General features: G+C 41.5%; 1 protein-coding gene and 1 long non-coding RNA gene across 3 annotated transcripts in view; one reads left to right on the top strand and one right to left on the bottom strand.

The window, feature by feature from the left end:
• The window catches only part of ITGA9 (integrin subunit alpha 9), a 373,158-nt gene that overhangs the window by 10,676 nt on the left and 340,562 nt on the right, over positions 1 to 21,920 (top strand). The window contains exons 2-4 of the mRNA XM_014525097.2: positions 850 to 977; positions 2,031 to 2,137; positions 12,523 to 12,646. Coding sequence (XP_014380583.2) covers positions 968 to 977; positions 2,031 to 2,137; positions 12,523 to 12,646 — 241 coding nt within the window. The 5' untranslated portion in view covers positions 850 to 967. The remainder of the gene's footprint in view (positions 1 to 849; positions 978 to 2,030; positions 2,138 to 12,522; positions 12,647 to 21,920) is intronic.
• The window catches only part of LOC102378812, a 3,538-nt gene continuing 310 nt past the window's right edge, over positions 18,693 to 21,920 (bottom strand). For both annotated transcript variants that reach the window (XR_001358837.2, XR_001358838.2), the window contains exons 2-3: positions 21,767 to 21,851; positions 18,693 to 21,693 (exon numbers count right to left, since the gene is read on the bottom strand). This is a non-coding gene — a long non-coding RNA (uncharacterized LOC102378812). The remainder of the gene's footprint in view (positions 21,694 to 21,766; positions 21,852 to 21,920) is intronic.

The raw sequence follows: 21,920 nt of genomic DNA, 5'->3' as shown, positions 1-21,920 counted from the left end.
TTAAGAAAGTGTATGCTATATGTATATGATTTAGTTAGTCTGTAAAGGTGCAAATCTGCCATTTTCTGCCTTGCTTTATAAACTCATACATACATTCTTACCTTCTCAAACACAAAACCATCCCTTTCTCCCACTTGTGAGTGATACCCCATTTTGTTTTTGTCATCTCATGGTAATTCATTATAAAATGAATGCAGATAAATGATGGTCATCACAAGCCAGAGCTATGTGATTCTGAAATCTTTACAATTTAAAACTTTCCTTTGATGTTGTTTTTTCACTTATGGTATAAATAATTTAGGTACAGTCTTTGCAGCTTTGACACTGTATCAGTGATGGCAAAGCATCATTGAAGAAATGGAATCCTGGCTTTCTGAAGCAGCATTTTCATAAGAGGCCTTAAGTTTCAGGGCCTAGGATACCTTAAAGTTAAACAGCTCTACTGATCTTTCTCTTGAGTGAAAGAATGTAGATTCACTTTCCTTCCTTTCACGGATGTCTATATTGGTTACTTTGGATTGTGGGTTGATGAAACTGGTTAGAATGAGTTAAAATGGATGCAGCTGCTGTTGTCTGACCTAATACTTTCCTAACTGCTTATTTCTGGGGGGGAGGGAAATTGTCTTAAATGTGTTATGCTTTGAATGGAAATTTTAGCTTGTTCAAAGAATTTATGAGTTAACTGAAGAAAAATGCCTTCGCTACGTGTGTTGTTTTCAGTCTCTGATTCATTGTCATCATGTTGCAAGATCATTAGAAAAGCACTGGTAACATGAACCTTAGTGTCGTGTCCCCCCCCACCTTTCTTCATGCAGCTAATTACTTGTTACTCTGCTTTTTGGTTTCCAGGGTCTTGGTTGGTGCCCCAAAGGCAGATTCTAAATACAGCACCTCTGTTAAGTCTCCAGGAGCGGTGTTTAAATGTCGAGTCCACACCAATCCTGACAGGAGGTGCACAGAGCTGGATATGGGTCGAGGTAAGTACTTATACCACTTTTTTATTTTCCAGTGATTTGAAATCCTCAGAAAAATCTTAGGGATTGATTCATGCCCTTGGACCACCAAAACCATTGAACAGATTCCCATCAAGCTCAGTTTAAGTCAGAGTGATAATACACAAAGCTTTTGCTCATGGTCTTTATACTTTCAACAGGCTAGATTTTGCTGACAGTTTTTATATATTGGGAGCTTGGTGCTATTAAAGTCAATAGCAAATCTTCCATTTATTTCAGAGATACAGAATCATGGCCTACTTGATAAATGAGGGGAAAATGTGCTCCCTCTAGGGAGTATTTGATTGCTGTGTGGGCTCTCTCTGGTCATCCATAGGCCTGAAGCCCAAAGAAAAGGTAACAGCTTTGCTTAGACTCATTTAAGAAAACCTTATTTTTTGGGATAAGCCTTTATTAAATGAATCTGAGTGAAGCTGTTGTCTCTTCTTTACCTGCTTTATTTGGGGTTTTTTGAGGTGCAAATGGTTAATAGCATGAAGGGTCAGAATCAGTGCCTCAATAATCAGCTGTCAACTGATTTTGGTGTGGTGACCCCAGGTTCTGTAGTACATTATTAACACACTACTCTGTCTCATGTTAATGCAATAAAATCAGTTGGCTTACTCTGCTTTCTTTTTAAAGCAAAGAAAATAATGAAACAACAAGGATAGTGGGGTTAGGATGTTGTTTATAGGACTGAGTCCCCATTCTGCAAGGTGCTGGCCAAGAGTGGTCCCTGTTCCCAGGAGCTTGCATGCTAAAGTAGGCTTGCTAATTGCTTGAGTAAAATTATGCACGTGCTGAAGTGTTCTTTGGCTGGAGCACTTTGATTGTGAGCTTTTCAGGAGAGGGACTGTCTGGTGCTATCCATTTGTATAGCATCCATCGTGATTAATATGGCTGAAAATTAATAACTTGAGTGAAAGATAGAAAATATCTGTTTAATCATTTAAGCTATTTCCTTATCAGGGTGTGGTATAGATGAAAAAAATCTAAAAGCATCCTTTTCGTTACCATTTTTCCCCCTTTCTTTCTAAGGCAATACTCGGGGCATGAACTGTGGAAAGACCTGTAAGGAGGATAGGGATGATGAATGGATGGGAGTAAGCCTGGCCCGGCAACCTACGGCTAGTGGGAGTGTGCTGGTAAGTTCCTTTCTCTTGATCTCATTAGAGCAATCTCTGTCGTATGACTCTAATGCCAAACACGTCAAGATTAATGTCTTTACTAGTGACTGACAGAGACCAGCTTTCTGGGCAGCTAACTTGATAGTCCCTTCCTTCAAACGGAAGGGAAAAGGAGCCCCAGCTAAGAAAGCTTATTTATAGAAAGAAGACTTCAAAGCAGTCACACCTGACTTGTCACCTAAGGGCTTCCTCCAAATTTCCGAGCGCTTAAGCCTTTGAACAGGATGAATGGAACTTTGTTTCCCTCTTAATGTGTCTGATAGTTTATTTGCTTTGCAGGTTGTGCACAAGGGGAGGTAAGTTTAATACATATACACTGTTGTAGCATGTGTTGTGTGTCAGAACTTGTCAGAAAGGCATCACATTAAGGGTTACAGTTACATGCTTTTGTAAGTGTGCTGGTATCTTCTGTTGATGAAGTGGCAGAGATAGCAATCAGTATCACTTGAAAGGGCAGTTTATTAGTTTATTATAGTTTTTTTGACACTCTTCATAAGCAAATATTCAAGTCAATGTGAGCTGATGTGAATGTCTGCTCAGAGGCAAAATTTGACCCACTTTGTATCTTCATGAAATTGTGTTCTCAATGCTCAAAACTCTAAAACACACAAGTACTTAAATGAATCATAAATATAGCTGGCCAAATACAGTAGTTTTTTTTCCCTGTGAATATTGTTTACCTTTTAAAATGACTTTGTTGCCTGTGTTTTTCAGCAGTGTTAATGGTTCTTGCTTTCTATGGTATTTTAGCATCTGAGTACAGTAGATGTGTAGGAATGTTCACTGAAACAGCAAACGTTAAGAAAATATTGCATATTATTTCTGAAAAGTGAATTTCAATTTCATACTTGAGTATCCTGAGCAGTGTTCAGATTCTAAACTACTCCATTCAGGTATCAGAAATCTACTATATGTACTATGTTTCAAATGACAGTGCACTACTAGTTTATGTGAATAATTACTGTTCATAAATTTCCTACAGAACAACTTGTTGATTTATCAGTTTCTTAAGGGATAGATGGTACAGAGCCCCTGGGACTAGGGACAGAAATTACACATAAACCAATATAAGTGATCAGAACACAACAGAAGTTCAGTGCACATAAACCACTTTCAAAATGGCTGGAACCAGTTTAACATAAACCTGGATGAATGTAAGGGGTTTTGAACCCGAAAGCTTGCTTAAAAATTGTTTTCCAACTATTTAAGTTGGTCTAATAAAAGATATCAGAATCACCCAAAGAACCGTTTCAGACTTAACTGATTTAGGTTAAATCAGTTTATTGAACTTCTGTCCCAAATCCCCTCCAGATTCAAACTAACACCCAGCATCCAAGGATGCTTTGCACCTCCCTCACAAATACCTCCCCTCCACCCTGACCCCAACTCAGGCTTCTGGCCTGGGCCACTGCAGGCATGTGGCTACATTTCCAGAATCAAAAGTGAATGTCTGTTCGCTTGCTTATCCATTCAATCTACGCATCTTAGACTAACCTAAGAAGATTGAATCGATTCAGCTGTGGACTTTTTAACTGTCTGTACTTAGCCTGGGTATAAAACAACCTGTAAAGTTGAAAAGCGGTTTCATAAAGCCCATGGTATAAACTTGCAGTTATTACATAGGTTTTTCATACTAGAACATCAATTCCTGAGGTTCATGTTTCCAAGGCTAGGAACAGATATTGTGTTTGTCCTGGAATAGAAGAGTTCCAGGATTGGGATTACACACATTGCTTTTCCAATCAGGGTTTAGTGAGTGACTGAATACACTGCTGCTTTTCTGTCATTGATTCAGTGATGCAACCCTGGGACAACTGTTTAGACGCACTGTACAATGTCCTGGGACAAACTGTTAGTAGTTCTTAATCTATTAATCTTTTTTAAGGTTTGTCCTGTGACAATGGACTTGGATGTCTAAACTATCATGCTTTGTCCTGGGAGAAAATGGTTTCTTCCAGGATAAATGTAACATCTGTTTGTAGCCCAAGTGGACTTTCCTATCCAGGTTGGTACGCAGTTAATCCTTCACATGAACTTGAGCCAGCCTAGGAATAGTCTGCCATTTACAAAAAGGACACCGTGCATAGTAGAATCCCTTTGATCTTCTTATTAATTGTTTGAGTCAGAAGAATGCCTGAAGCCAAGAGAGCTGTTCAGACTAGGGTATCCATAGCATTATGGTCATATAGCCAGATGTACACATGTTGCCAGACAATAGTTATTTCTAAGGTGGATGTGTATGCATGAATAAAGTGTGTGTGGGGGGACACGGTGACGGTGGGAGCACAGTGGTGGTAAGCAGGAGCTCCTGCAGACGCCACTGGTGCTGTCGGCGGTGTGGTGGGGGGTGGCAAGCGCCGACCAGGGGTCGGCGACCACGTGCAGATGCCATCAGCAACGGCCAGTGGGGATCGCTGACCACCCACAGATGGCAGTGGGGGGGGCGGTGGCGGGCAGCGACCACCTGCTTGTAGGGGGTGCAGCACCATGCTCAGGGAGTGTATGGCACCTGTGTGTACCCCCTACGCATTGCCCGTGTCTGTGTATGTGTATGTTCTAGTTCAAAGGATGATAGATGCTGTCAGTCTCTGGAGTTATACTCAAGTTCAGGTAGATAACACCAAAGCAATGTCAGCAATAGAAAAGAGGGCAAGTGGAATGGGTAAGGAATCAGCATAAGTGTGGTTCCTTTAAGCTGTTAATTGCCTGGGTAGGTACCAAGGTAGGGTGCTTGTAGGAGGAAGGTTTGGGAGGGAATTTTCATAGACAGGTTTAGCATCTGGGAAGATCCTTACAGGGCTGTTCAACAGTCTGGAAAGACTTCTAGAAATCTTGAGTAGAAAGGACTTGTGTGGCTTCTACAATGGAATGAGGTTATTGCAGGCATAGTCACTAGTTAGAAGAGGGGCCAGGTTATTTGGCAGAGTGGATGAATCTGAGCTCTGTTACATGGTAGCTTACTGTCTTTGAACATATTTTCAGTCTTGGATGAGAGATGTTTAGTGTTTCATGTGTGAGTATCTGTTTTCCTGAATCCCTTTCAGCATGGGTGTGTTTTCCCATTGCTGCTACTCTTCCGTGACACATTTAGCATATCCTGAAGCAGTGGAAGCACTGATGAATTCACAAGGGGGATTTCCTGCAGGGGTCTCTTCTCTTGTCTCCCTCTGTAAGGCCCTAGTCCAGCATAGTGCAAGTCTTTCTCTAACTTCATTTAGTTATGGGCACTTCAGAAGTATGTGAAAAAGTTTATTGTATTGATTTAACTTAAATATGCTTTGCTAACACATAAGAATGCCTGTGCAGGCACTGTATTATCAGTTTAAAAGGGGCTAATTTTGGTTGAGTTTAATCCAGTAGGGAGCTGATTTAAGACTGGCTTCTGTTACTATAGTTTCCACCAGAAATGTGAGTTATGCACAAACTTTCACTGACATAACTAAGTAGTTTTAAACACCACTAGTTAAATGAGTTTGTGTTAGTGCATAGACAGGTCATAAGACAGAGATGCTAGTAACTTATGCGATTGTCAGCTTCAAGAGTAGAGAATGTCCTGCATCTTAATAATTTGGAATAAATCCCCTTCCTGCCCCCTTTGCCTCAGGGGGCCATGCTGGCAGGCATCTGGCTACACGCCTGCCCCGATGCTGCAGCAGTGATGGGGAGGACGCCGACAGGGACAGCAGCCCGTGTCACAGTGTCCTGGGGATTGCAAGCCTCTTCCCAGTGTACGGGTCTGCACTGTGGGTGGAAGCGGGGCAGGCAGAGCTGCCACAGCTTGCGTGTGGGTCAAGCGGTGGTGGTGGGGCTCAGAGGAATGACTATAGGGGCTAAGCTTAATTTTGGGGTCACCATAGCCCCCCAAACTGCCCCTGATGCCACCACCACCACTGCTCACCCAGCACAGGCTGTAGCAGCTCTGCCTGCCCCTCTCCCACCTGTACCACAGCCTCCCAACTGGAAAGAGGCTTTTGCTCTACAGGACACCATGACAGGGGTTGCTGCCCCTGTCAGGGTCCTTTCCTTCTCACTGCTCCAGGGGCAGGTGCATGGCCAGATACTGGCTGGCATGGCCCTCTGAGGTGAAGTGAGCAGGGAGAGGGTTTATTCTACCCTCTATCCCCTCTACCCCCAGGGGACCCCAGCCAGGGTCTGCCTAGCTGGGGGTGAGCAATGGAGGCAGCAGCTGAGGCTGACAGACCCTGGATGTGGTCCCCCGGTGGGAGAGGGGATGGAGTGGGGAATAAACCTCCTCCCTGCCCCCTTTGCCATAGGGGGCCATGCTGGCTGGCATCTGGCTATGCCCCCACTTCTGGAGTGGTGAGAGGAAGGGACTCTGACAGGGACTTCTCTGCCCTGGCCCTACCCTGCTCCCTCCTCCCCTGGGCAAGAGGTGGGAGAAGGAAGGGAGAGAAAAATAAACCCCCTCCCTGCCCCCTTTGCCTCAGGGGGCCATGCTAGGTCAGTGCCTGGCCATATGCCTACCCCTGGAGTGGCGAGGTGGGAGGGACCTTGACAGGGGCTGCTATACCCCAGCCAGCCAGACCCTGGCTGGAGTTGTGGGGGGGAAGGGAGGGGAATAAACTCCCTTCCTGCTCCCTTCGCCTTAAGGGGCTATGCCAGCTGGCATCTGGCCATGCCTCCGTGCCTGCTCTGGCTGGAGAGGAGAGAGGCGCCACACTCTCTGGAGCAGACAGCCCAGCCCAGCCCAGAGCTGAAAAGCATGCTGGGATGCTGGGGGACTCTGATTTAACTTAAACCAGGAAAGGGTCTGGGACAGAATGTTTTGACTTCAGTCAGTTCAGTCTGATACTACGTTTACAGGTTTATCTTAAACTAGTTTTGGCCATTTTGAAACTGGTTTATATGCACTGCGCTTTTGTTCTGTAACAGGTTTAAACCAGTTTCTGATCACTTAAACTGGTTTATGTGTAACTTATGCCCCTAGCCATAAGGATTTATTATGTTGCTAATATATATTTAACATAGAAAATTATTTCTTGCACACATACTTGCAGGTTCTACTTAAATTCCCAAGTCAGGTTTTAAAACAGAAAAGTTAATATTGAAAGTGTATACTTTACTACTTGAAGGTGCTAAGCCTAATCAGTCCTGCAAAGAACAGTAGGAGCTGAGGGTAAGTGACCTTTGCAGGAAGCACATCAGCACTTTGTTACACTAGGACCTGAATTCTTTATGGTCTGATTTAAAAAAAAAAATTTTTTTTACCAGTCATCAAAGAAACTGGTTATTTTAGTATTGATTTAAGTGTTTTTAAGATCAGCCCTTCAGTGTACCATTGTATTACTGTACCAGTTTTGTTATGTTTCAGTTTAAGACTTGAAGACTTTAAAAAAGTGTGTGTGTGTGTATCTTTTTATATATTTTATCTGCCACATGTGGATGTTACATTTCTGTCAGGAGAACTGATGCTCTCCTAGTAGAAACTACAAAGTGTACAAGTGTTTATTGAGTTTCTTTTAGCAGAAACGTGCCCCTTTTGGGTGAGAGATTTTTCCAGGTCTCAGCCTGGAAGATCTCCCATGTGAGAGAAACTCTCTGGAAAAAGTGAGCACTTGTTGGTTTCCCTAATTTTGTGTGTGTGTGACATGCTTTATTTTAGATGCATTCTTTATTGTACCATGTATATATGGTACAATAAAAAGTATACCTAGAATAAAATGCAAACTTGCTTAACCTGCATTCTTCTGACATTGGATAGTATCACGAATCAACATTGGCATTAGTCTGTGTGTGAAAGTAACACAGCTTAAGTTGCCAATTCTTTCCATAGTGAAACTGCAAAATTTATTGCCTTACTGTCACTGGGAAAGGAACCAGGGGCAGGGCATTATAACTTGGAGATAAACCACATACTTGAATCTCACTTTTCCAAAATACCTGCCCAGTTATAATGCAATTGTTTTCTTGTTTTCTCAAAAATACCACCATTTTTCATTTTCAGTTACTAACTCAACAGTACTTTATACTCATGCACTATGTAAAATAAAATAGCTGCACTAAAGTGAAAGTCCACATAGTGAATTGCAAGAGGGATTTCATCTGAGGTCACTTATTTGAACTCCCTGAAGTCCTATTGACTTTATGCCCTTATGGAGCTCTTTGCAGGAACAATGACTCAGTTTGAAAGCTGTTTAGGTGAGCCTCAGAGCTCTCTCTCTGATTTTAACAGCCCAGAGCTAGCACTTAGCAAAGAGAAAAGGCAAAGCTGTCCATTTATTTTGCATCTCTAGTTCAGTACTGCGACACTTTCTTTCAGGTTTCACAGCAGAATGGGACCAAATTGTGTGCCAGTAGCCTCTGAATTAAAAAACATGTTAACTTATACCTTTGTGATTCCCACATCCCCTTGCATTTGCACTTCACTTGTATTTGAAAACACTCCTAAAATGTGTTGATTATTTTGGAGAATCTTTTTCACCATGCTCTCCAAATCTCTGCTCTCCTGTGATTTTTCTCATAGCCTTGCTCAGAACTTCCTTCCTCATAGAGGTAATAGTGAGGTAGGGAGCTAGTAGCCAGCTTCAGTGGTTCATCTCTGTAACTTCCCAGGCCTCAGCTGCATTAAACTGTGCAGGGACCTTGCACTGTAATCCAATTAACAACTCCTTGTGGGGAAAGCAGGAGAAAAAAAGCCAGCTGCAGGCAGGCCCTGATATGGCAGGGAGACAGCAAATTAAATGCTAGCCTCCTGGCTGCAGCAAAGTGACAGTGTACATGAAAAAATATTGAATTCCATAATAACTTGGAAAAATACAAAGTTCTGCAGCCATCAAGCTGAGAAGTCTGAAAGAATGAAAAAAATGAATATCTTTAAAGAAAGGCTCACTACTTTGCTACGCTTATTGCAGTGAGCTTTTTGGCTAGGGACAGACATTCAAAAAGCCTGAGTCTGAATTGATTCAGTCTTTGCAGGTTAGTCTAACCCAGCTAGGCTGAATCATTTTGTAACTGCACAGACACCCCAGAAATGCAGGCACATGCCTGCAGTGGCTCAGGCTAAAAGGGGGGGGCAGGGGGCTAGAGCAGTCCTCCCTTCCCTTGCATAGGGCTGAGTTTAGGGGGGCGTGGCCAGGCCCCAGCAGGATTAGGGAGGGGTTCCCCCACTCCTTGAATGATAACAGCATTTATTAGATCTGTTATCATCATTTATCACCCCATCAGAAAACAAAGTCTCTCTCATTAGTTTAAACTCTTCTTAAACAAAGAAGGGACATTACCAGCTGAGCTTTGATTAGCCCCAAAAAGCCCTAAGCCGACACTGCTGTCTGTCACAGCACAGACTGTAGCCAGCATGTGGTCTGCTAGCTAATGCTGAGGTATCTGTGTAAGGCAGAGGGGACAGGGGATTCCTTCTGAGCAGGGAGTGGGAAGGGGAGGGGGAGAGCAGGAGGAAACCAGGCAGGAGGTGCTGTGCCTGCAAGTCTCGGCTGGAGCTGCAACCAGGGAGCAGAGGGGAGGGGCCAGCCCTGCTGTGGAGCAGAGAGCCTTGCCCAGCCTAGAGAGCATACTGGGGTGCTAGGGGACTCTGATTTAGCTTAAACCAGAAAGGGGTCTGGGACAGACATTGCATAAACTGGTTTGACCCAAATCAATTAAGTCTGATACACTACATTCAACCAGGTTTATCTCAAAGTGGTTTCAGCCATTTTCAAATTGGTTTATGTGCACTAAACATCTGTTCTGTTACAGGTTTAAACCCGTTTCTCATCACTTAAATTGGTTTATGTTTAATGTCTGTCCATAGCCTTTATGTTAAGTGTCCACATTACACAGCAGTGCCCTTTTTTATTCCTCCTCCTTTCCTGGCCTTGGCATTTCAGTTCAGCTCATTCCTGAACAAGCCTTGCTATTCCAAGTGAGATGTTACTGCTCTCCCCATTCTTCATTCATTTGGGCTCCCTTGGGGGAGATAAGGAGGAGAATTTATGTAAGCCAGTGATAGCTTCCGGGAGGTAAAAAATAAGCAAGTTTATAATATTGCAATCCTTTATTTATCTTTCCATAGTTCAAAAAACAGTCTGTCCCCTCCCCCTCCCCTCCCGCCCATTTATATCGCAAATAACTTTTCTTTGTTTAAGCCCATTTCTTTTTGCTGTTTAGTTTCATGTATCGACTTGAATGTTGGACTCAGGCTAGTGTGTCCGTATGGCATTCTCCAGCAAATTGTATATCTCTGTGTTTGTGCTCACAGTGCAAATGCTTCATGAGAAAAACTATTTCCTGATTGCGTTGGTAATAAATATTGCATGCATTTTTTTGAATTTTGGAAGAAGAGTGCATGGGGATTCAAATCAGAACCCAGTTTGCCTATATGAACAAGTAATTAGGTTCAGTAAGCTCTTCCTTATGAACATACATCTGGCTGTCAAACAGAGTGCCATTATAAACATCCTTTGTATAATACATAGTTCTGTATAACATAAAATATAGGACAGAGCTTTCCAAAGCCCGCAGAGTCCCTGATAGTGCCTGTGTGATAACTATCTCCTCCAGTAAATAAATATGTCTTGTTGAATTCTGTAAGTTAGAAAAGCAGTAAATATCAAACTGCAAGTTTCCAGCTGCTAATGGGGACAGCTGATTTAGATTTAATCGATTTTGTTCCATTCTGTTAAAAAGAAAAGAAAGTAACAACATTTTTTATGCCTTTCTGGGATTATGACTAGAGGAATGAGTCTTTGCACTAGGCTGGACTGAGTTTTAAGTTTACCAGTAGTTGGGATGTTTCCTAGATCCTTATTTGGATAGGATGATACAACTGTGCCTGTTTTATATTGTTCTAAGGAATGTCAAGATGCTCCCAGAGGCACTGGGGTACTATGGTGGAGGATGGGCTGCATCATTTAACATTATGCTCTCCAGGCAAGTGATAGGTTATTTAAAGGAGGTGCTGTCCTGTCCTTGATTTGAAGGATTGTGGTTGCCAGAGGTAAAAAAAAAAAAAAAAAATGGGGAGGGGATTCAGTTGGCTGTAACAGAAACTGTGAAAAAGAGGTTTTATATGCAAGTGAGCCAGATCCTTAGATGATGTAAATAAGATGCATTAACTTCACTGATTTACATCAGCTGTATTCATGTAGATTTGCTTTCATTCTAAGTAATCATCTAGTTGGAAGATTCTTTATTGTCTGCCTACCCACCGTGCAGTATTAGTTCTGAGAACAGAGAGGTTTTGGGAGAGTGTGTGTCAAGCCTGATGATTATTGAATACATACTTTTGTGTTGAGATGGCACTAAGGGCAGCATCCCAGACAGATTGTCTTGGCTCTTATTTTTTAGGTGAAATATTTTTAGTATTATTACTATCAAAAGGCAGAAAACATTTTTCAGGAGAAGGTGGCAAGAGGTTGGGGGGATGGGAAATGAAATATTAAGTTTGTGCCTTTCATCAATTTTTTGGCCTTTTTTGCAGCACAAAGTTTTGTCAGGAGAAATTGCCTTTTCTACCACTGGTTTACATGTATTCATGTACACATGTGGCAAAACACATCCCGTGACTCAAATAAATCTCTCTAATTGACATGAGCTTTTAGCCGACATACATCTGTCAGTTTCATGCCGGGGTGGATATGTTCCAGTAACATAGCACGGTTTGCAGCTATAACCCTTGGGCTGCTACTCGTGGTGGACCAGGCCTTCTGCCAACTTAAACTCTCTCTGTGAGGATAGGCAACACTGACAACAGCAGCCAAGTGTGTGTATGTGTGTGCGCATGCGCGCTCCAATGACGTAACAATATTGGCTGCTCTAAGCCAACAACAGTTTTGGCAATGAAATTTTCAAGTGTGATCAGGCCTTTGGGGACTTTTTGAATCTGTACATTCCCATCACTGCCTTTCCCCCTTTCCTTATATTGTCATTTTCTTTCCTACTGTGTGTTTCCCCTTTCCTCCACTTGATTCTACCTAATTTATCTTTTCCTTAGAAAAGATTTCCCTGGTGCCACCTCCCATTGCCATTACAACTTGTTGGTCTGCTTGATAGGCTAGCTGGCCCCAAAGGATAAGGATATTTAGATTTGCAGCCAGGGTTCCCCCTATTCTGAGGCTGATTGGTATGATGTCAGTGGCTGGGAAAAGACTTGGGAGGTGCTAATGCTGCAATCAGTCAGGTGGTATCAAGCCTGAATAGTGGACGGAGATGGCAATCAGTGGATTCTTTCTGGAGAAAGGAGGGACTAAGGAAGGTGGGTAAAAAGGGGAAGGATTGAGCAGGTATTTTTGATAGATGTGTTCCTTGAAACAGTACTTGGTCATATTTTACCCTCTTGTTGCTTCAGGTGTGAACTTTCAGTAACCCGTGTGGTATGATCTGTTTAGGCCTGTGCACATCGTTGGAAAAACATCTACTATGAGACAGAATACATTCTCCCCCATGGTTTCTGTAATATCATCCCACCCACCTTACAGTCCAATGGCCGAAAATTATGGCCCTGCTATGAAGGTAAGGTGTAGTTTCTTTCTTCTCTTTTGCTTGTATGCTGTTTGTCATTATGAATGATTAAGATTACCCCTTGTCCCCAGAATCATGTATGGCAACTGTCATATGTATATATACATGTGTGCATGTGTATGTATGGAATGTTGGGCCAAATAATGTTGATCTAGGCACAGTTTAGTGGAAGAATTGCATTGGATGAAAAGGAATGGGCAGTGAGATGATAATTGGATCCCGTGAATTATTCTGCATGGCCATGTTGAACTCAGAATAAAAATCAAAATTTCTTGGAACAGTGTATTGAGAAAACCTTCCTTTCTTTTATATGAATGTTACAAGGCAGCTGGCATGAGCACACACAGCTGTAGCATTGGATAGACATTCAGAATGATTGGATAATTGGAGACAATTGCATCCATCTTTCAGAAACATTTTTAGTTTTATACTGTTGTTTATAAAAGGAGGCTGGTGAGACGAATCATTGCTTTAAAGCCTTTATTTTTAGAATACCTGTATAATGCATTCAGCATAAAGCTGCCTCTTTCAGTTGTTTCTGTATATTTTATTTTTATAAGGTGTCTGAGGCCAGCATCTGACATTTTTTCAGTTTCTCTCAAAGTAGTGAGCAATTGAAAATGCATTTAGAATAACAGTGAGATTAAGAAAGTATATTCCAGAGTTCTGAACAATGGATAGCTCTATCCATTGTTTGCATTGTATATCCTGGGTGTTTTAATGTATTTTTTTCAGTTTATGAGAAGAATAATCTTTCCTTTTGTGTGTATGTGAACTGATACCATGTTTCCTTTTTTAAAGACTTCAAAAGAGCGTCTTTACTCAGCCAAAAGCAATTAACCAATCCAGATACATAAGTACATAATTAAGACGAAGATAGAATATCTTCAAGATTTGCCAATAGCCCCCTAGAAAATCACTCAGGAAAACACTTTCTAGAGTTTCCTGTGTTTTTCTTTAGCATCATCCTTTTCCTCACTCCCTTAGTGGACTGGAGAAGTGCTGGGGGTTAGAGGCCAAGAATGGAATACAGTTTGATGTGGGCAAGACTTCTCTGCCTTTGATTTCCAGTGTCAGCAACAGCAAGTGACAGGCATGTTGATGACATGAGTAAGTGGGGGAGAGATAACACAGTAGATGTCCTTTTCAGTTCCTCCATTGCTAATGGAAACATCTCAGTCTAGAGTTTAGAAAAATGTAATGTGTGACAGAACTAGATGAATTGTGCCAGAGGATTAGGCTATTTTTCCTTTGTTTTCTTGATGTGGTTTTACATTGCTTTGGATTTTGGTGGGAGACTAGAGATTGTTCAGATGCAGTAGAGTAGGGGTCTCAAAGATACTGCTTACAGAGTCGCATCATCTGGCCCCCGGTGCTGGCCTCACTGGGACCCTCCATCTCAGCATGCTGGATCCAGTGCCCACAACACTGGCTTATCTGGTCCAGGACTGCACCACATACATCTGAGTGGTCCGGGACACAAACTGCATGGGGCACCCACTCCATCTGGGTTGGGATGGGTATGTGTGCAACAAAGGTCACAGAGTAGGTACTGTGTATGTCACAGCCCTGGACTAGCTAGAGCCAACACTAGATGCCTCATGGGGTGTAGGGTACTATGCATGGATCTCCTGCATGCCAGATTCAGCACCTGCTCTGGCCAGTCCACATCTGCATTGCGTGGGGTGCATGGAGCCTGCTCCAATAGGTCCAGGACCTGCACTGTGCAAGGCACCCACTCCAGTCTAGCTGGAGTAGGATTAGGGTGCGGGGTGGGGAGTGTGAGGCAGGGAGGGCATGGGCTTGATAAGGCCTGTGGACCAGTCCTGGTCCACTCATCTGGCCTTCAGGGACAGATGAGTTTAATACCCCTTCAGTAAAGACAAAGTGTTAAAGCTGGGACATTTTTAAAGTCACTTACTGCTGTGAGCCTTTTGCAAGTTTGTTTAACTTGTTGTCACAGGTTTCATTGCAAGCTTATGGAACATACTCTTGAAAAGATTAGGCCTATCTGAAGAACAGCCACTGGTCCATAGAAGATTTTCAGTCCCTAAAATTACGAATATGAAGCTTGGATGGTTTTGGCTTCATGTTTGAACCAGCCATTCCAGGTGCTCTGAATGCAATGTGAGGAAGCCATAAAAATCTTAATCTGAATGCATCCTTTTTATTTGTTTGGGGTGTTTTTTTTCTTCCTCTTGGCAGGAGCAGGCTAAGACCTTATTTGTAAGCACTACATTGTAAGTCATGCAATATTAACTTTTATTACCAATCTACATATATAGCGTCACTTCCAGTGTTTCCTCTGAGCCCTTGTCATCACCCTGACGTTGTTTTAAGACCTGTTAGTCTGAAAAAAATCAGAGAAGTAGTTTCTGGACAAGAAGGTAACTTGCATTTTTCTGTGCATTATATCTTCAAAGCAAGACTGCTGTTAATCTGATAGGATTTTTGCCAGGAATTGCTAGAAAATACTAATATGTGGGTCCAGTATATGTGAGGCAGCCAGTGGAAAATTGGCAGTTCTTCATGCAGTAGGATACTGGCTTAATTTCATTGCATGCTAGAATTAAAAGGTAGGTTTGGGGATTGATTTTCTTCTTCTTTCCCCCCATTCCATGGTCCAGACACCAAATAACAAAAATGTCATGTGGGGTGACAGTGGTTTTTGTTTTATTCTGTAACTTTCAGATATCAATACAGTAATCTTAATCATCAAACAGAAGGGACAGCTATGATCTGATATTGAGGGGAGGATTCATTGTTTAACTAGAATCTTTTCATTCTACAATAATCTTAGTAGGTTTTGTTAATATTATGTTTTTTGAAAAAAAACTTCTCTCTTCAGGAAATAGTGTGTGGTGGGGGGAATCTTTAGTGAAAATATAGGTTAGGAACAGCAGAGCCAAACAAAGGGAAGAAGTTAAGAATTTTCTGGAGTAAATAATTGCAGTGTACCTGAAGTGGTTATGGAGTGGGGACCCATTTGACAAATGCTTGCTTCCAGGTATAATGGGTGAATTCAGTGAGACTACAAGCAAACAGTGTTCCTTATAGTATATGTTTGCAGAATCAGGCAACAGGTCTTTTACCTTTATATATAAGCTATGTGGCAAATACCACATGCTTATAATGAGAGGAATCTAACCACTCTACTGTGGAGCAGACTTATTTTCCATATGCTACATTATTTTATGATGATTCTCCATATAATACAGATTTAATAATTAAAAACGAAGTAGGAAGTGGAAGCTTCCTGGCTAAATGGTATCAGTGAAACAAGATAGTAGTTTCCCTCTATTTTACTCTTGTCCAGCCTCCCTGACGCAGATGACAGAAATCTGGAAGCTATTGAGACCTTAATGAAAGCAGTAGCAGACCTGATAGTTAAGTGGAATCTTTCTGGCTGAGAGCTAATCTGGTTTGCATGGACTGAAGTGCTTTGTGGTATGGGGTTAGGGTCTTCCAAGTTGTGTTTTCTTTTGATTGTTCTTGGTTTTAGTGGCTGCCAGATATTGCCTGCAAAGAAATAATGCAACTGCCTATTATGTGCACTGACTTAATGATCTGGCAGAGAGGAAAGGTGGTGATTGCTGCCACTGCAAGGGACAATTTGGCAGATTGTGGGGACAGACAGGATGTGTTTCCTGGTTCCCTGGGGGCAATGATGTGAGAGAGCTGCAGGGAACACTAACAGTGTTATTTTTTATTGGTCACTTAATAGCATAACAAGTACCCACCCCCACTCATTCAAGTCCAAGCGAACAGAGAGATCCTCCTGAGGGAGGCAGAGAATTGTCCAGTAGATAATCAGTTTTCTGGGAGGCATTAAGACAGCCATACATGCCCCCAGCTTTGTGGTATAAACCTAAAACCACAGTGTTAGGCCATAAAGATGACTACCATTTCCTCCCAATTTTGATGAAATGCAACAGGAAAGGAAAGATTGAGGTTAAATATGACGGCTTTGGCTTCTGGTACAAACGACTGAGAGCTATCTGTGTTGCTTTAGTCTGTGTATGGAACAGCCTGTTTTGTTGCTGTTTGGAACCAGCACTTCTTAAGTATCACCTTGTTTTTGGGTCTCAGTGGAGTCTTTATTTACCTGTGATTGAATGGAGAGAACAGAGCTCATGGTTTCTGAAGCATTGTACACTTTCGTTTTGTTTGTTATCCTTTTCTTGTGTGTTCATTCGGGGAGGTGATTTTTCAGATACCTGACTCCTATTTTAAATTAGTCCAGCTCTTTTTTTCTGCCTTTGAATATGTCCCAGTAGTGCATTTATAACAGTACAGTGTGCACAGAGCTCAGTAAAAGAATGAGAGAGGCCTATCGGTATTAACACCCCAACAGCTTTGATTTTTGCCAAAAGTGATCACTATGTGGGAGTAGGCAGACTTACCAAAATCATTTTATGGATACTCCAAATTGAATATAAATGTTGATTTCTAGATATAAAAAGCTGGCAAATTTGAACTAGGTGATCATGTATACCTATGCTGTGGTAGCTACTAGCATGCATTGAGGTAGAGGAAAGCAGTCCCATCAACTTTCAATTTCTCATGAAATGTCACTGTCATTTGGAATTTTGCTCTGACAGTGGCAAGGTAGTGGGGAGGGAGTAGAGTGAGGCCAATAGTAGACACGCAGAGGGAGTAGGGAAATGAAGAGTTGAGATCTGAGAGGTTGGAACATATCTATCAAGTTTTGACTATGAGGAAGACAATTTTGACCTAGTTTCTGGCCTGAATGGGTAGGCATTGGAGCTTTTGGCGAATAAAGCACGGTAGTCTAGAAATATTGGGTGCTGGCAGTTTTAGTAGCAAGACAACAGGAGATAAGGAAATTCTGAGGCTTGCAGCTCTATGATAGCAAAACAGTATTTCACAGCCTGAGACCACCACCAACAATAGGTAAGATGTGTGGTGGGGGACAAGTGGCCTGAAAAAGGTATTTATTTTAATGCATAGACTATCAGAAGATCAGAATCTGGATATCGCCTATTTTACTGACACACTCTGTGTGCGTGTGTGCGCACGCGCACACACAATTCTGATAAGGTATTCTGGTGCCTCACTTCCACTAATTTCAGTGAGAATTAGATGTTTAAATACCTTTGTGTATTTGAGCTTTAGTACATCTATGCTGTAGTTAGTTACCACACTGTAAAAGTGGCTAATGTGACCATATCCCACAAGGGTATCATGCAAATAAATTGTTCAGTGTGTGTGAAGTGCTTAGATAATGCAATGATATCCTTCTCTAAGTAGGCTGCCCACTATAAAGATATTTTTATGCAATTGTTCAAGTCAATCTGCATTTCAATGCTATCCAGAAAAATAAGTGTATTAAGAGATATTTATTCTAGTTAAACTGGTTCAAGTCTCCCTTTCATTCACAAAAGGCAGTAGAAGCATGTTAGTTACATAAAAACTTGGAAATTACGTGAAACAGTGAGATCCCTAGCATCCACTGTTATAAGGAAAAGTATAAGCAGTTACTTGTGTGAAATATAAGTCTGTTAGTTTAACCAGATAGTGTTGGCAACATAAGTGACTTGGAAACACATCTCACAAAAGCTGTACAGTATGTCTCATTAAAATGTGAGCCTCAGTAGGCATGAAAATCAGTTTATTGCAAAATCACTTAAATCTTGAACAATCCTCCACCATTCCTAACCATTTACAATTCATTTTATTTGTTCAGGTCATTGAAAGAAGAATAAAGGCTGCATCTACACAAGACATTTACCATGCAGTTGACTAATTCACTGTGCAGTAAACATCTCAGTGTCTACACGTGCACCCTTATTAGGGCATCCGAAACTAATAAGCTAATAAAATACAAGTCCTACTCTGCTGCAGAGGGTTTTTTTGTGCATAGTAGTGCATATATAGATGCTGAGCCAGCTGGTTGGGGCATGAGGGTGCTTCAGTGCTGGGGCTGCCTGCCAGCTAGCTCTGCACTGAAGTGCCCAAGCCAGCCCCTCTGCAGCACATTGAACCCAGTTGGAGCAGCCCAGGCTGGCAGGCTGACCCCTTGTGCTCCCTGCCAGCGGAGGCTGTTGCAACCTGGCTCAGTGTACTGCAGTCTGGGCACATGGGTAAACCACACACCTGGGAGTTTCCATGGAAGAATAAACTGTAGAGCAATAAGCTCCACAGTTTATTGCTGCCCCCCTAATGGCACGTGTAGACACCCCCAGATTTTAGATTTCCCCTCTAATATTGCATATTCAAGGTTTTTAAAATGTAAAACCCAGGCCAAAACCAGTCCTAGCACAGGTCTACTGACATCACAGGATTTGTAGTTGGCTGTCTAAATGCTGAATTCCTAAGAGCTCTTTGAATGTCTCTGATGTTGATGCAGTTCTGTCTGGTTAAATTCAGAGTTCTGTATTTGCTACATTGGCAACTGGTCACATGATCTTAAATTTATAATGGGAAAATCCCAGTTGGATTACTTGTGGGGGGAAAAAAAAAAAAAGTCAGTTGTAATCTGCACCTCACAGGATTGCACCTCAGCTTCCCAAATCTGCTTTATGTGCCTTCTCTTGTTGGTTTTCAATATGCCCTGCCTATTTCATTTTTATCTTGCTCAAGACATCAGGTGTTCTGGTGAGGTTCACAAATTCTTATGTTTTCTCCTACATATTCTGTTTTCTTGTAGTGCACCAAATATTTTTCTTAGTGCTTTGTTTTCAAACACTTGAGCCTTTTTCTGTTTGCCTTTGTCAGTGTCCATGATTCACATCCATATAAAAGGACAGGTTGAACAATTGTACCATAAAGCTGGATTTTAACTTTGAGATCTTCCTTGATGCTTTTATTTTATGCAGGTTCAACAGGTATATCTCAGCACTGTAAATTCTTGCCTTGATTTTCATCAGTTATTTGCTTGTCCTCAGTCATTACTGTTCCAAAATATTTAAATCTCTCTAACTTTTCCACATTGTTATTCCGTATTCTTATCTTTCTGTGATCTTGAGGTCTATTTCTGGATGTGATCATGTATGTAGTATTGCTGACTTTGACAGCAACCCCAACTTCTTGATCTCTATATTCTTTTGTACTGTTTCCATTACCTCTCTTACTAGATAGATATTATCTGTCTATGTAAATACCTGGCTCAGTCTGTTCAGCTGCAGACCTTTTTCTCCTTCTTCAGCAGCTCTTATAACCTTCTTAAGCTTCATGTTGGAAAGCATCAATGATAGTGCATCCCATTGTTTGAGCTCACTACTGATTTCTGTCTGGTCTGATAGTATTCCCTTGATTCTCAGGTGACATCTTGATCCTTCAATGCACATCTTAATAAGGTGCACCATTTTTGGGGGGGCGTTCCAAACCCAACATGACTGACCATAGTGACTCTCTTCTAATATACTCAGAAGCTTTGACAAAGTTTATGTAAACCTGATGTACATCTTTCACAGCTTCCCATTTTTTTCCAGCAGCAGTCTTATTGACAATATCTGATCACTGGTTCATCTCTCTTTGTTGAATTCATGCTGGTAATCTTGCACAACTTCTTGTGCAAATGGGAGCAATTGGTTTAGCAGCAGTTGAGAAAACTTTTTATGTTGTGCACAGTAAGGAGATACCTCAGTAGTTATTACCCTCTCTTTGATCACCCTTTTTGTAAATTAGGCATATTATTGCCTGTTTCCATTGTTCAGGTGTTCTTTCTTCTCTTCAGGTCTTTTTAATCATCTTGTGAAGGTGGTACTTTAATGCTTCAAATCTGATTTTTAGGCTGGAATATTGTCAATCCCTGGTGGTTTATTGTTTCTATTTTTTTTTTAACTTGAATCTGTATGTCCTCTAATGAAGGCTCTACTACTTTGACTTCATCAGTTTGGTATTCAGCAACACTTCCTTCATTTTCATACTCTGTTTAGAAGTTCGTTGAAATAGTCTTTCCAAACCTTCAGGATTTCTTGTCATGCTATCATCAGGTTCCCATTTTTGTCATAGATCACTGTCAACCTTGGCTGGTAGCCTCAAGTTCATTCATCAGCTCCTTTAAATAAGTCTTGATTAATATTTTCTCTTCCATTGTAGCAACTTTTTGTTTTAAATATTTTTGTTTCTTTTTCTTTATTCATTTCTCAATTTCTCTGCAGTAATCTTGATATCAATTTTTCTTTTTGTTTTTCAGTCTTACTCCCATCTTATTTACTGCTGCTTCCTTCACTGTTCTACTGAATGTTTCCTGTCTCTCTTTGGTATCTGTATCTTCCATATCTCCTAGTGCTCAAAATTTAGTGTAGAGTTCTATCTGGTATTCTTCTTTCACTTGCAAATTTTAGGAGCAACTGTGTTGATCCTTTCTACTTGAGGCCATTGCTTAAACATGTACCTTTAGATAGCCTTAAGTTCACTGGTACAGTGACTTCGGTTGACATCCTGGTAGCAGATGGCAAAAATCCTGCTTATTTCAGTGGGTCTAGGTTTATAACAAAGTTATACAGAGCCTGATTCAAAATGCATTGAAGTCCATGAGACACTACACTTTTGAGTGCTACAACATCAGTCAAAGACAACAAAATTGTTAAATGCATGTTAGATTGTGCTGCTTGATAGATTGTGCCAATACATGATAGTGAGGAGGTAGAACAAAGGAGAAGTTCTGGAAAATGTAAATATTAGGATATATTTTAGTTTCCTTGCATCTTCTAGTGTCATGTTAGAAGTAATTAATTTAAGTATTTGCCTGGTTCAATTTGTTGCATAATGTAAACCCGGTGACAGGCTATTTTGACATTGAATTGTACTTTATCCGTCTCGGAGAAGATGTGTAAAGAGCCCATGAGCCACATCTGTTTGGATCTCAGAGAGGGTTCCTAACAAGCTATAGCTGATTACCTTTACATCACTAGCTTGTGTCTTGATAATGCTGGAAGTGACTGAAAGCTGTTACTTGTAAGTGAGATCAGTGGTCTTTGTAAGCTGAATTGGCTCTAGTTTTCAGGTCATATCTTCAGCTGTTCTAAATCAGTGTAGTTTCATTGTGGAGTTATGCTGATTTCTGTCAGCTAAGAGCAAATCCATTTTTCAGTCATAGCAAGCCCCAAGGAGTCAGTGAGCTTAGACACTGATATACTTTACCTTTCACTGAGGTGATCTCTCTAGGACAGTGGTTTTCAGCCTGTGGTCTGAAGACTCTTGGAGGTCTGCAAACTGTCTAAGTGGTCTGTGGAAGATTACTATGATCAATCAGATGCCGTAGCAACACATAGGGGGTGCATGTGCACCCCCCCCC

Source organism: Alligator sinensis, unplaced genomic scaffold (assembly GCF_000455745.1).
Source record: "Alligator sinensis unplaced genomic scaffold, ASM45574v1 scaffold763_1, whole genome shotgun sequence".
Classification (NCBI taxonomy): domain Eukaryota; kingdom Metazoa; phylum Chordata; order Crocodylia; family Alligatoridae; genus Alligator; species Alligator sinensis.
The sequence above is the reverse complement of the archived record's forward strand: the minus strand, read 5'-3'. Positions and strand labels throughout refer to the sequence as shown.